Genomic DNA, 14,750 nt, shown 5'->3' on the forward strand with positions numbered 1-14,750 from the left:
TGAATTGGCTGCCCGTCGTAAGTTGCAGTGCAGCTTCGTGCAACCCACGTGCAACATAGGACGGCGTGCACACACGAACAAGCCTTCTTTGCTGTATGCACTACTACTATAGATAAATGCTGACAAAGGATTTGGCTTGCGTGCGGGTAGCATACTAGTGCCTATTGAAGGTTCTTTCGCCTGGTGCGTGCAGGCAGGTGAACATCGCATAGTATGCTACAGGCGATATGAGCGCCTCAAAAGGATTACCCCGAAGCCGTCTAATACATAGGTGCAGAAGTACCAGGCATTCACCCTAATCCACAAGAAACCCATTGGTTCGACCCTGGGAGGCATGCTGCTCGAAAAAGAAGTGAGGGAGCAGCAGGAACACCAGCAGAACGCCACTACTGAGAAGCCAAACGGAAAGTAGCCAAGCTGTCCAACTACATTCAGCGGATTCGTGGTCACTCGAGCGATTACGATGCTTGCGGACGACGAGGTACATCTATCACCAAACATGCAACGTAGACAACTTACTTACACGTGCTCACTAGGCAACCTGCGGCCACGCAGCAAGATTCAACAATTGACTGTACTGTTGGTGCAGCCTACAAAGAGATCTCGGTTACAGTTGCTGTTGGTGCAGCCTACAAACAGATCTCGGTTATAGTTGCATAATGGGCTGTTCTGCAGCAAGGTTCGTTGCACCTCAAATAGAGCCGTCTAAGGTTATAGGCAATCGGGCAGCTTTGCGCCTAAAGCGTGAAGAGTCGGTTGAAGAAAAAAGCATAATGCATTGTCTAAAGTACTTTACTGTAGTCTTCCTACTGAAGGCTCCGTGGAAAAGACCCACTAGCCTCGTTACACACTGATCAAAATCGGCGGAACAGAAGAAAATTAATCGATCGAGGGCGTACACGGGGGACAGACATGGAAGAAAACATAGTACATAACAGTCAAAAAAAAGGGAGACAAAAGGGGCCTAATTGCTTACGTAAATGTGTGGTTGGCGCCAATTAGATGGGCGCCAATATGGGGGCTTTATCAACCTGTCTGCGTTGCCTTGCGTATCCGAGCAAATGGAATTAGCGTCTATATGTATATATCTTAAGGATTCCCTACAAGATACACCAACTACTTTGTTCTCTTTTTCATTATATTATATATAGGGGTGTCGGTATGAGATGGCGACGATACGTAATGCGGGCGCTGGGTGAACACAGGGCTGTTTGTTTCAGCGGCCGCGTTCTTGCGGGGCGCAGTTCTGTTCCGCGGCAGCCGCATGAGGGTGGGTACCACATTTGCCTGCTCTCATGTTTGGTCAGCCGTAGTATCTTTTCCTATTTGGTTTCCAACTAGAGGATAATAACAGGTGAGCTCTTGAAATGACGGGTTCGGCAGTAGGTTTTTCAGGGGTTTTGCTTCGGGGATACGGTGGGGCCACCGACAGACTTCGCACTTTGTACCTTTCAGCAACTTCAGCGTCCTGTGTTTTGTGTTTATTTCGGTTAAATACGTTTTGCGATGCATTATGGTGCGTTTTGACCACCGTGGGAGGACCTTCATTGTCTCCAGTTCTTGAGCGTTCGAGACGGCGGTAGCCCCACTTTCTGTGCTCCAGAGCAAGGTCGTGGCGCTGCGCAGCATACTTTACCATCCATTTTTTAACTCATGAAATTTATTTGTGTTCTTTCCGCTGTCTTCTGTGCGTCGCCTTAGCAGGATGGCGCCGAAGGAAAAGAAGACTAAGGAGCAGATTGCCGCGGCCGCGGCCGCCGGCAGCAAGAAAAACAAGAAGGTAGGCCGTTTTATCTTTTCTTGTTCAATCACCTCTAATTGATGACTTGTTTTGCTTCATATTGCTAAGACTTTATTGGCTCAGCTGCTCATCTGTGTTAATCGGCTTGATTGCTTGGCTTGCTCGTTCTGCGGCTGCTTTATGCATGTATTTGAGCAAGCATACCTTCTAGCTTGTTTCGAGTGTTACTTTCTGTATTGGTTCCTGCAGAAGTGGTCCAAGGGGAAGAGCAAGGACAAGCTGAACTACGCTGTCATGTTCGACCAGGCAACTTTGGACAAGTTCATGGCAGAGGTGCCCAAGATGAAGTTGGTGACGCCGTACACAATTTGTGAAAGGCTACGCATCAACGCTTCGTTAGCTCGCAGGGGAATCCGGGAGTTGTATAGCAAGGGGCTGATTAGGCCTCTTGGTGAAACACACCATTCCCACTATGTGTTTACCAAGCCTGCTGCCGCATCAGCTTCTGCTTAGCTGCTGCTGTGAGGCAGCATGCATATCACTTCGACGGGGTTCAAATGGACAGGATGTTAAGGCAGCTACTACTGAGTTCTCGGTCAGGTGCAGTGCATTCATTGCGCCGGTCGTGCTCGTGTAGCTGCGTTGTTAAGGGCTTTTAAACCGTGAGGGGGGGATCACTTGATTGGTGCAAACTTAGGTGTATTCTTAAGTCTTACTCATGCCAAATATTTTTCTTCCCAACAACTGCACTGCAGTACTATCTTCTCAGTGCTGTTTACCGTCTTTCGGGTTTGCATTTGATTCTCTGACTTCAACCTCCCTGCTTACGTTCTGTGTGATAATGCTGTATGCTGTGCACTATCAGGCGTTTTTGTTCCAACAGCTGTTCAGTTCATCATCCACATATTCTATATCTTCGCTAATGAGTAGTGAACATTGGCAAAGTGCTTTTATTGCTCTCGTTCCCCTTGCGTGATTCAGTTGAGAGCTTGTATGATGACCCCAATGATAGGCCTGAAGCCACCTCTGGTGGTATTGACGATTACAGAGCCAATTTTTTCTGATTGGGAGCTCTCGTTCTATAAGCTTTGTGCACGTCTTTTCGGAGTATGTGTTGTGTCTGCATTTTATTGCATGTTACTGTTGGTGACATTTTCCTGTTAAAATTATCCATTTGCCAAACCGCGTGATGAGACGATGACGAGGATGAGCGTCGCAGAGGCAGTTTTTGCCCCGTGCGTCGCATCTGATTATCTAGAAGGCATTTGTCTGACGCGAATACTCCCCAATGGCATCGGTGCGTATCCGCATGAGAACATAATTCTATATTCATTTTTTGTATGCGCTGTGCTTTTTCGGGCAAGATGATGCAATCTTTTGCTTCCTGAGGGATATGGTGCGTTGTTCCGTTTTGGCGCTGCGTTACCGATCCCATACTAGCTGAGGGCAGCTTGTCATAGTTACACTGATGCCATCTTTCCTTGTGTTGGATGCATGCGCGTGCCTACTTGGCTTGATGAAACGATGACGAGGATGAGAGGCGGGAGAGCAGTTTTTGCCCTCCATTGCCTTGTTGATTCCTCATGGCGTTTGTCTGAAAGCCTCTTATTGCCACTGCAAGGGAAATAACTGTAACCCAGATGCAGCCTTCGTTCATAGGCCATTACTTACCCTTAGGTACATTCTAGTCAGCATTCAGAAGTAACTGCGGCATCTATGCAGTTTCCTTGTGCAGATACAAACGTATCTGGAACCTCCTCATGCATCCTTGTTGGCCAGTCCAGATGCACGAGCATACCAGGTAAACGGAGCTGGGCGCAAAGGGGTTTACTGAATTGTGAGGGGTTTTAGTTCGTCGCCAGCTGAGGTTCGTCTTCAATTTGGCGCTCCTTTTTTTTACAAGGACTTACACGGGCAGGTGCTCGGCTTGAAACAGTTATCGGTTTTGGGAGGAAATAGTTGGAAAGCATCAAAAATTCCAATGGAATATAGAATGTGCACGATACTTCACGTAGAGGTGCAGTGGTAGTGTAGCGGAGTTGTTTAGGATTGTATTTGCTAACTTTGGTACGCTGGATGGGCCATCGGGATTGGGCAGGTTGTGGTACCTCCGGTGTTAGTTAGAACTACAATGACAGCAGTGGCTTCCGGAGTGTAGTGCTCCAAATTTACTCAATTTAAAGAGGATGAAGTTTTTAGGATTTGTTTGCAACCGCATCTACAGACTGACACCGGTCCCCGTAGGGAGAAGGTCTTGTGGGGCCGCTTTGCTCATGGCTCGGCACGCATGCAGGTTGAGGTGTTTCAACCCGGTCAGCAGTGGAGATCTACTTTATTGTAGGTACGAATAATTGTTGATTTTATTATTTATTATTACCCTTCCATGGCGGCTTTAGTAATGGTTCAAGCGCTAATGGTTCTTTAGTATTCCAGTGGCTGCATGACAAACTGCTACTCAGCCTTCGTCGGCTCTACATTTGAAGGTGGCAACCAACTGCTTCGGACTTAGTTTTCAAAGGCGGTAAATACACCATTTAAAGGGGGTCTTTTCTGCTGGAATGTTCTTTCTGGCGCTATGACGACTGCTAAGGCGTCTGAAGCGCCCGCGCCTAAGCATAGCCACACTCCAGTTCGTAAGAAAGACGCCATCAAGAAGAAATATCTGAAAGAAAGAAAAATATCTTCGGAAGACTCGGAGGAGGAGATTGTATCACCTGCGGAAGGTGTAGATGCGGTTTCTGAGGACGGCGGGATGCATAAACTCGCTGAAGTAGATGGTGAGAAACTGCCACCCAAAAGTAAGAGGCCAAGGAAACATCGTGCAGAAACTGCAGAGAAAGCAGGGAGATATGCAGAGGATACTACTCATGAGAGCTCACTTGCAGCAGCATCCAGCAACGCAACAGAAACAGCAACAGGAGATGAAGACTTCGCAGCCAGTGCAGAGGCAGAGACAGAAGCAACAGGCTCAGAGGCACCAGCAGAAAATGGGATGGACTCCGAAGTTAAGGTGTATAGACAGGCCGAAATAATTGACTCGTCCCAGACATTTAAGGACTTCGCAGCAACGCATTTAGACAGGAGGCTGTCCAAGGCCCTTATTGATGACCTCAAGCTGCAGCATCCAACACACGTCCAGTCTAAGGTGATACAGCTGCTTCTGTAGTTTTTGCCAATGCTGCTTCAGCACTTGTACTTGCAGGCTTTGCAGCTGTTGTTTAGTGTTATTGGTGCTGATCGAGCGGCTGCTGCTTATGTCCTCGTCGATGCTAATGATGCTGTTGTTGTCAGAATGTGTTATTAGTGGTACTGCTGCTGGAGTAGCACTTATTTCTGCGAATGGTGTCGCAGTGGCTTCCACCCCGTGATTCCGTTGCTGCTTGCTGCTGTTGGGGTTGCACTTCTCTAATGTTGCAAGCGTGCATGTATGTGCCTGTGCAGTTGGGATTCGAAAATTGCGTGCTCTGCTATTCACACACTTTTGAATCATGAGTGTTGCTTGCTGCTTTTTTGTGTCTGATAGGTGATACCTTTGGCTCTCAGCGGCAGAGATTTGTTAGTTGAGGGGAGGACTGGCAGCGGGAAGACGCTGGCCTACCTGTTACCGTTGCTGCAGCGGCTGTTGCAGCTGCAGCAGCAGCAGGTGCAGAGAGGGGAGAATGCCGAGCTTCCACCTCTGTGTGCACTGGTCTTGGTGCCAACAAAGGAGCTCTGTATTCAGGTGGGCAAGCATTACACACCGGTAGCAACTAGCCTAGATAGCCAAGTCATCGGGAGAAAATACAATTAAGAAGAGGTAGTGGAGATAAGCCCGACGATGCTAAGATCAGTACAAGAGATAGCATGATAAGAGGTGATCTAATCCTTAAGTGTTTTCAAAGTGAGGTAGTCTTTGTACTGTAAGAGCAGTGAAGCAAGGAGCTCATGGAAGTAGTTTTGACGGGGGTATTTCATGGGCTTCCTATATACAGCGGCATTAGTCTGATGCCCCTACTTTCTCGAGCAGAACGACAAATTTGCATATGTAGTGTGCTATTGTGGTAGAAAAGCAAGTAAATACTTTGTGGTTGCACCATCGAATACTTGGAGAACTAGTAAAGATGCAGTGTACCAGCAATACTAGCATTGTGTAGAACGCTTATGTAGCCTTCTCATGCCTTCCGTCTAGTGTCTAAAATCTTTCTTCGCGACTCATTCAGGTTTGCCTTCCCGTTATCTTTATGCAGGTTTATGACGTCCTAACCGATCTGCTCAAGTATACCAAAGATGTCGTAACCGTATGCCATACGGCCAGCCCGACAGGGGTTTCGGGAAAGCTCTTAGGACCTCCTACGGTGCTGGTGGGGACCCCGACGGGTGTCTTGCACTACCTAAGCAGTTTGCGGCAGCAGCACCAGCGGTTTGATATTCAGTTGTTCTTGGAGATGTTGGTTGTCGATGAGGCCGACCTGCTGTTTGCCTTTGGCTTCGAAAAGGATACGAAGAAGCTTCTTCAGCTCTTGCCATCAACAGCAGCAGGCCACTACCAAACCATCCTAGTCTCTGCTACCCAAAATCAAGAGGTTAGTTGCTTTCGGCGGGATTAGGGTCTATGGTGTAAGACTAATGTAATGGGGTTACGCGTTTGGCCTGCATTTTGCTGCAGCTTTCGCAGCTACAGAATTTGATGTTGCACAAGCCGTTAATTATTCGAATTGAGGAAGAAGAAGGAACAGGCGCCGGAGGAGGAAGCCCCATTGGCGAGTTCTATTTCCAAGTCCCAACAGATGCAGAGAAGTGGCTTGTGGCTTATGCATTTCTTCGTCTCGGTCTCGTCCCTCTGAAGTGTTTAGTCTTCTGCAAAGATGTCTCAAAGTAGGTTTACGAATGCTTGCTTCCTAGCAGATGGGCATGATTATATTTAGCGATAGCAAGTCTTGAAAGTATCTTCATTTATTCATAATTGCGAAGCCATGGTGTGCCGTAGAATCGTTCACCACTCCATGCTGTTAAAAGTGAGCAACGTGTAGGCAACACGGATATGCGTTTTTGTTTATCTCTCAAACTAATTGATTATTCTTGTATTACCTGAACTGTCACGAAATATGCAACAGTGTGAAGCGGAGTCTGCTTAGCTGCGCTGAACTTCGGTCTGCTGCATTTTTGGTGTTTTCCCTACGCATTACATCGTAGATGGGTGTTTTGCTTTTGCGCACCACAGCGTGTACGCGTTACGCCTCTTCCTTGACCGATTTGGAATAGCGAGCGGTGTCTTAAGTCCGACATTGCCAATAGCGGCTCGAGAGCAGCAGATTCAGGTCAGCAATTCTCCGTTTGCTATCAACATGAATATGTGCGCTTCGTTTGAGGCGCATATTGTGTATCGGTTGGTACATCGGCAGTGCTGCTCACACAGTGACGCTTTTGTAACACGCGGTAATGAAATTTGCTTCCGTGCTAATATATTGCTGTTTTTAGCTACATATACTTCAGGAATCGTACGTACTTCACATCTTATATGCACATCGCTTTTCGACATAGAGTGAGCCGTTCGCTGTTTAGGCTGGTCTCCTTTCTTCAGGCGTTCAACCAGGGCCTCATTGACATTCTTATTACGAATGACGGGCAGTGCATGGAAGAAGGCAACCCTCAAGAATTTGAGGATTCGGAAGCTGCTGAGGCATCAGCGAGTAATGGACAAACACGAAAACGACGGCGAGACGACGCAACCAAGGTCAACATTGCACTTAAATTTGTCTTTATCTGGCGCAGCACAGTTTTCGAAGCTTTTCTTCGTAACTTTACAGGGTTGTGTAGCAGAGTCTCTCCATGCAGCAGGAGTGCAGTTTAGCCCCGTTTGCCGATTCGTTGATATTTGGGGACGACCGTGTGGTGCCTACCCTTCCATGTGTGTGTTGCAACTTCATCAATGATACAATTTCGTGTTTGAGCACATAAACAGAGCTTAAAGGAGTCTTGCTGGCTGTGGTTACAGACCAAGGAAACGGAGTTCGCTGGGCATAGAGGTCTCGACCTGCAGGGCGTCGCGTGTGTGTTTAACTTCGATGCTCCGAACTGCTTGAAGTCATATATTCACCGGTAAGAGGGCACGCTCGTTTATTTCGTGCACGTTTTGGAGGGTGTTCCACCCGATTGCCAGCGAATGGGCTCTGTTAGCTATTACTGCTGCCCCCAATCAGACTGCGTTTGCTTTCTATCCATCGGATTTTGAGTGAATATTGTCCTCACCGGCACCTGCTTCCCAAGTTTTATGAAGGAGCTTTTTCATGCTTGCCGACTTTGTTTGTTGCAATGATTTGCAGAATTGGCCGGACAGGTCGCGGAGGTTCTACGGGAGTTGCAGTCACTCTCATTGACGCGTCTCAGGAACAGGAGCAGTTGCTTCTCCAGCAAATGTTTACAATGCGAAAAGCTCCAGGAGGGCTAGCCGATAGCAGTAAGCCTATTTAGTGGAGTATTGCACACGTTTCAGAAATGCGATGTTAGAATCGATATCTTCTATGGTTCTGCTCGTTTTTGTTTGTTAGGTTTCATTAGATCTACTAACCATGAGCACTCGCAAGCTGCTGCGTGTGCATGCCGTCGACAGTTTATGAGAAGTAACTCTGTGCCTCTGATTTGTTGTTCAGCACTTACACCGCTGTCGCTGAAGCTGCAAGATGTCGAATGCTTCCGCTACAGAGTTGAAGATGTGAGGCGAGGCATCACAAAACGTATCATTGCCGCGGCTGTTGCACGAGATTTGCAGCAGCAGTTGTTGAACTCAAGGAAGCTCAAGGAATTTTTTGAGAGAAATCCTCGAGATAGAGAGGTGTTGAAGAGGGCGTGCAAACAACTCAAGGTATAGCGAATTCTTCATTACGATAATGCACAAGTTCATACAATGTCCTCAAGCATTCACCAGTTTGTTTGTTGCTTCGCAAGAAACCCTGCAGGGCAGCAACCGGCCTTAGCCTGTAGCTGCCGGCATGGTTTGTACAGAACAGGGATTTGTGTGTCGCACACGGCAACGTAAGGCACTTCTCAAAAATACTGCCTTGCCTTCTGCTTCCCGTTTCAGGAGATGAATGTTTCAAAGGGCACGTTGGGGCATCTGCCTGATTACCTTCTGTCGCAGACACGCCCAACGCAAGTGGGTTATCAGGCAACCAGAAGCTCCATTAGTCACCTTGCTTACTTCAGGGAGAGGAACTTAGTTCTTGCTTGTAGAATTTGCAGTCACGCACCACTGCACAGAGTCTCCTTCCTATGCTGTCGATGCGAATTTCCCCCACATTTCACCAACCCCGCAGAACAATAGGGTGGCTCAAAGGAATCTACAGAAGCGCTTTGATGCTTGCTGTCTGCATCTGTGTTTCTTCAGATGACAGCTGTCCAACTCGCGATCCAACAGCAAACAGCTGCAACACCAGTTGCAAAAGGGTATCACGGGAGTTCTCGTCGCCGCCCTATCACAGATCCCCTCAAGTCTTTTAAAGCAGCAGTGTAGGCCATTCACGAAAACGTAATGCTTCCAAGCACATCCCCGTGCAGTGTGTGGCGGGCTGGATATTACGTTTAAACCACTTAGCATGGCTGAATGCGTTTCTGCGACCTGGCTGTTTCAGGGCACGTGGCACTTCAAATGGTAAGCGGAAGGCATGGCGGGAGAAGATAACGCGACAGTCACAACTGGCGAAAATGCCAAAGCATCCAGATGAGGTGCCTCCAGAATGCTTGCCCGCTACATCTGGAAGGAAGCTGTGGAAGCTGAGGCACAACAAACGGGTCGGCGTGAAGGAACCTAAGGGCAACTTCCTCAGAAAGAGAAGCACCAAAGGCCTCAAAAAAAAATGAAAGATGCCACGTGTTGTGGTGTGTACAACATTTGCTTCATCTACTAGATGTGCTACTAAGTGGAGTGGAAAAGCCAGAGCATGGCATTGGCCTGATTAAGTAGCGGATTTATCAAGTGTTATCCCTGTAGAAAGACGTAGTCAATAATTTGATTGGCTCCGCAATTTGACCTTAACACATTTTAAACAGGGATTGTTTCGTTTGTAGCTCCGTGCAGCAAGCAGACCCCGTCGTACAGCAAATGCATCCCCCGTAAACTATTGAAGCTAACAACGTAAATTGTTGGCTTTTATAATAACGTTTATATTCAAAATCTAGCGCAAATAAGCAAATACACGAATTAACAGGAAGCGCTATCGTGTATCACTTAAATACACACGCAAACCTTCCCGCAAGGAAACAAACTCATTTTAGCATTTCAGCTCTCAACGGTTAGACCTTAAAATTCCGGAGGCCTTCTTTGATGACCAAAGCGCCGGCCTTTGCATATGTCTCCAGAAGCATTTTTGAGGATGTATGTCGCATTACAGCCTGAATAACGCAGACAGCCAGACCTTAGGCCAGACTCGATTAGAACAGCCGTATTGCACCGTCTACGATGGCGACACAGGGAACTAACGACGACGGATTATTTGTCTGGAACTGTTGAGTGCTTTACGACAATATTTAAGGTGCTAAGTTCCTTGGCGCCAAGCAAGCGATATTTTGGCAATTGTGGGGACGTGTAAGTTCTCCTGCGTGCAGTGATGCCCTGAATAATTATGGCTGTTTAACTAAATGTTTCGAACCTGTGCAACGGGCAGTGGCACGGGGGGGTTTGAAGTGGCTGCAATTGTCGCGAATGAGTGCCTGCAGCCATATCAAACGGATCATATCAAACGGAGCATGATGTCTTTGTGATTAATATGGAGGCGTCATACTGTGTCATGCTAGCCGTAATACATATGTGCACGACAAGACTATTGCAATATATACGCATCGATAACCATAAAGCATAAACTATGCTCTCATTGGAATAGCAAGCCAGACCCCATGAGGCATTTGCTTAGACCACACGAATTAATTTATCGACACATCACGCGTCACATGGCGTCCATTTCTAGGCCCTTCACCTGTTACAGTGCAAACCTATTCTGATTGTCATGTCTTGGGGTACTGGCAAGTAGCGGATTTTGTGCCCTCTAGGTGGAACAAGAAGCACACCCCCCCTTCTGTCTGCCCTCACCGAAGTATGTAGGGAAAAATCCGGCGGCGCTCTCCACAGCGCAGTTCATCAATGCCTGCTCTGCACAACGTTATGCGGAAACACCAGGACAACAGCCCTACGGCACCACCCATAGTGCGCTTTAAGATCATGGAGAAGCACACAAACCTAGCATAGGTTGGCTTATGCAATGACAGTCCACTAGCTAATCCCATACTTAGTCAAAGCATACTGGCCGCAACTTCTCCATTCCTTACCGCTGCGCAGCCGCAAGCAGAGCTTTTTTGAATGAGCCTGCGAGCACATCAGCTAAGACAGACGGCAGCGTTGCCAAAGGGAGTTTCCGGACTGCTGTCCAAAAAATGCGTATAGAGAAGGGACGGAATAATGTGTAGTGCTTGTTCGATTGCCAGTGGAATACTGCAGCAGCGCGCGCACTACTTCTCGGAGCCACCGAAGACCGAAACGTTCACACAAGGTTGATGGTCTTACGGATCGGTGTCTTCTTTTCCAGTTTTGCCCTGTTGCTGGGTGTGCGTATTCCCTCCGCGTAGAAGCACAGGCCGCTTGTTGGTTTACCCTCCTCTTCCCACCTGCACAACGACGTAAGGGCACGAGGCACTACATGTTCTGGGACATTGTCACACAGGGAGCAGCCACTGCTGTAGATGCTTTCTACCGGTTGCAGAAAAGGGACTAAGAAGCTCGTCAATCCCGCACGATCAATGCATATTACATTGATTTCTGCTGTAAAGGCAAATGGTATAAATTCTGCATTTTGCCATCGTTATTATGGCTATTGAGCAACGAATGAGTCAGTGTGCATAAGACAGGGTGGAAGGCCAGGAATAGTGTACCAGCGCATAAGCTCTCTCCCTGCTAGATTCGTAAGAGGAATGGCGGCCGCTGATGCTGCTGTCTTTGAGCCACGAATCGTTGCCGTCATATCTTCCATGTTTATGTCTTCCCACCTCATCGACAAAATCTCAGAAGGCCGGAGGCCAGCGCCGATTCCAACAGCAAATAAAGCGCAGTGCATTGTGTTGGGAGTAGCGGCCAGCAGCAAGTAGACCTGATAAGCGGCGTGAGGCGCATGGACCCACCCAGCAACTGGGTACAGTTGACCGGAATTGCCAATTAAGGGCAACTGGGCCGCATGTGCAAATGCTTCACGACAAAATGCCATAATTTTGTACGCTACATGAACGTACACCAAATACTCAATTGCGTCTTCCAGCTGACAGGAAAAGAGCAATAACATACGCAACGCTTCCACGTACTTCTTCAGCTGTCAACGGCACCGACACGAGTGTACGCTTCGTACAACCTCTTATCTTGCGGAAGGGGTGAATTCCGTCAAGCCGCCTTGTGTGCACTGCATACTTCAAGGCAGCCAAATACGCAACCTGGTGCAACACCTGAGTCCGCGGGGAACAGTTGCGTTGCTTAAGCACCCTAAATCACCCACACAACAATGCAAGAAAAGAATGGATACTCGGAACACGTACGGAACGAGCAACAACAGCCGAGCCGATTCAGTGAAATGGATCCGTTGTGTTCAGTTGTACTGCAAATAGTAACTTTGCAGTTACTGTTGAAGTAAAAAAGTAGAATGCGGCCAGCACCAACTCTACACAGATAAAAAAATTTACAGCGAGTTTAACGCTTCTACATTATATAGTTAGACCCCTTAAAGGGCACAATAGAAACATGCTGCTAAGTGGCGTAATTTGGACGCGAAGTCGCCTGCAACAGTACGTACCCCAAATACTTTTCCCATATAGCAGAAGACAGATTTGCCACAGGGACATCTCCAATAACCTGCAAGAGACAGAAGTTCATGCGACGATATACCAGGCGGCGTTCCCATGACAGATGGACCAAGAGCAGGAATACAAGTAGCAACGGCGAAAACAGGAGTAGCAAGCCATATCAACAGCACAGAACCCAACAGCAGCTCGCCTACTACAAAGCGTCTACACATGCTAGAGCTCTTGTAGTAGCATCAACAAGCAAACCAGCACGGCACCTGGGCATGTTACCACCAGGAAAGTGGGAACGGCACAATAAATTCAGCTGAGCCAACGACGAACCTGTAAAATAGATTGCCAAAATCCGCGTTCAACTCGCATTGTGTTGCTTCCTACTTCCTGTTCTCTGCAAATTGTGAAACAAGACGAAGGACTAACAGGAAAGGCCTTTTATATTTATCCCGTTAATTAACTGCAAATGCGAGATGGTGAAGTCTGATTATCTATTACAAATTGGAAGCAGCTTCCCCCCCAACCTAGCACACGTTTTCTCTTTGCTTATAACCACATAATTGTCGTGACGCATATCCATAAGGGCATGTTCCGCCCGTTGCACTGACGGGAAGAGCAATGAGCACTTAGTACGTAAATGTGCTCAAGTTGACTATATCTTGTCACCCCTACCTGACTGGCCAAAAGTCGCGTTCAACAAACTCCCTCAGCGTCTCTTGGCCCGCAGTGCTGATGGTGGCGCCGCACGCAGAGCAGAAACGGGCCTCTGAATGCAACACCACAATTATCCACAGAGACCTCTTGCTGCAGCACCAAAGTCTGCTATAGTTGATAGCTGCAACAAGAAAACGAGCAGGAACAGCAATTACTGCTGCTGCTAATTGCTCAGTGCTGCCGATCGGAATGGCAAACAAAACCACTGGCGGCAGCCAAACAAATATGTATACCTCATGCATGAAGCTGCAAGCAATCGTGTACGGCTGTAATGTCGTTGACAATTCCGTTCACTCCGCTTTGCACTGCGTGCAAGCACAATATCACTTCTTTAATTCTACTGCATCTGTCGAACTGTTAAATTTCCGTCCAACTTTGTGGAGTTCAAACACCATTATCTTAACACCAGAATCCCGCTCCCTAATTGTATACAAAAGTAAACTTATTGCTGTAAAATTATGATGTGTTTGTGCACTGCCCATGCATTTTGTACTTCCTCCTGCTTACTGGAGGACAATCGTCGGTTGCATTTGTGGCAGCGGTGGGAAACTGGCTTTGCGTTAATTCCTGCAGGCATTTCTGGCTCCTGTCTTGATGCCATCCCTTCTTTAACTTGGTGGTGCTGCATCGGGGGCTCCGATGGCTGTATAAGAGACACAATCTCGTCTACAGATGCTGCTTCATGCAGTCGCTGCACCAACTCGCCTCGTTTGCCCTTGCTAGACAACTGCAGCTTTCGACAGGCGGTGCGGAGACTAGTAATTGGAAAATTAGAAAAGCTGTCACGACTTCCAGCAGAAGGCACGGCAACTGCTCCACGAGGAGCAGCATCAGGAGATGTCGAAGCAACTGAAGAATCTGCTGCTACAGGAACCGCTCCAGCAAGGGAGACAACAGCGTCAGCACCTGCAGCAGTTGCCGCCGTAGGATCTTCTACAGCAGTAGCATCTGGGGGACCAACAAGTGATGTTGCACTTTGGACATATGCTGGTGAAGCCAAAGGAGTGTCATCTCCGCCTTTTACTGATGTATTTTCGCCTTTTTCTGTGGCCGGAAGTTTCGATACACGTCTCCTCCTTTTTGGTAACACGCGTGCTGTTGCTTGCGGAGCCTCCACTGTTGCTGCTGTCGCATTATCTTCTGCCCTTGCTGTTTGCGCTCTCGCTTTAACTGGGGTGGCCTCTTTGATAGTACACGGAACAAAAGCATGGGCCTGAGCTGCACTAGCGAACCCAAGAGGATATCGGAGACGTCCCTTTTTGTCGCCTCCTGCTGCGAACCAACAAATATCGCCATTTTGCAGGGCCGAACCACGTGAGAGGACCTCTTTGAGTTGAATGGCTAAACGTACGGTATTTGCAGTCGGGGGCTGGAAGAGCAAAATTGAGGAGAGCAGAAACGCTTGTCTGCACTTCATTTTTATAAGAGGATCATTTGATTTTCGATGGAAGAGAGGAATCGTGGAGCCTGGTGTAATGAGAACAGCAGACGG

The 14,750-nt window shown here is 47.9% G+C and overlaps 3 protein-coding genes across 3 annotated transcripts; 2 read left to right on the plus strand and 1 right to left on the minus strand.

Moving 5' to 3' along the window:
- Window positions 1-1,182: 1,182 nt before the first annotated feature.
- On the plus strand, window positions 1,183-2,805 carry EMWEY_00020430 (R1 protein, putative; the record flags this gene model as incomplete). Its single annotated transcript, XM_013477778.1, has 4 exons — window positions 1,183-1,274; window positions 1,705-1,780; window positions 1,991-2,192; window positions 2,723-2,805. 4 exons carry the CDS (start codon window positions 1,183-1,185, stop codon window positions 2,803-2,805), a joined length of 453 nt encoding a protein of 150 aa, XP_013333232.1.
- A 1,511-nt stretch (window positions 2,806-4,316) lies between these two features.
- On the plus strand, window positions 4,317-9,577 carry EMWEY_00020440 (ATP-dependent nucleolar RNA helicase, putative; the record flags this gene model as incomplete). The annotated part of the gene is made up of 12 exons (XM_013477779.1): window positions 4,317-4,886; window positions 5,265-5,462; window positions 5,968-6,303; window positions 6,387-6,595; window positions 6,942-7,038; window positions 7,302-7,454; window positions 7,716-7,819; window positions 8,044-8,177; window positions 8,371-8,582; window positions 8,802-8,873; window positions 9,105-9,226; window positions 9,349-9,577. The coding sequence occupies 12 exons, from the start codon at window positions 4,317-4,319 to the stop codon at window positions 9,575-9,577; spliced, it is 2,436 nt and encodes an 811-aa protein (XP_013333233.1).
- A 432-nt stretch (window positions 9,578-10,009) lies between these two features.
- On the minus strand, window positions 10,010-14,675 carry EMWEY_00020450 (hypothetical protein, conserved; the record flags this gene model as incomplete). Its single annotated transcript, XM_013477780.1, has 11 exons — window positions 10,010-10,108; window positions 10,366-10,426; window positions 10,803-10,862; window positions 11,039-11,075; window positions 11,274-11,374; window positions 11,639-11,853; window positions 12,062-12,236; window positions 12,544-12,602; window positions 12,875-12,938; window positions 13,217-13,379; window positions 13,766-14,675. The coding sequence occupies 11 exons, from the start codon at window positions 14,673-14,675 to the stop codon at window positions 10,010-10,012; spliced, it is 1,944 nt and encodes a 647-aa protein (XP_013333234.1).
- Between the last annotated feature and the right edge of the window lie 75 nt (window positions 14,676-14,750).

Source organism: Eimeria maxima, genomic scaffold (genome assembly GCF_000499605.1).
Source record: "Eimeria maxima Weybridge genomic scaffold, Emw_scaff188, whole genome shotgun sequence".
NCBI lineage: Eukaryota > Apicomplexa > Conoidasida > Eucoccidiorida > Eimeriidae > Eimeria > Eimeria maxima.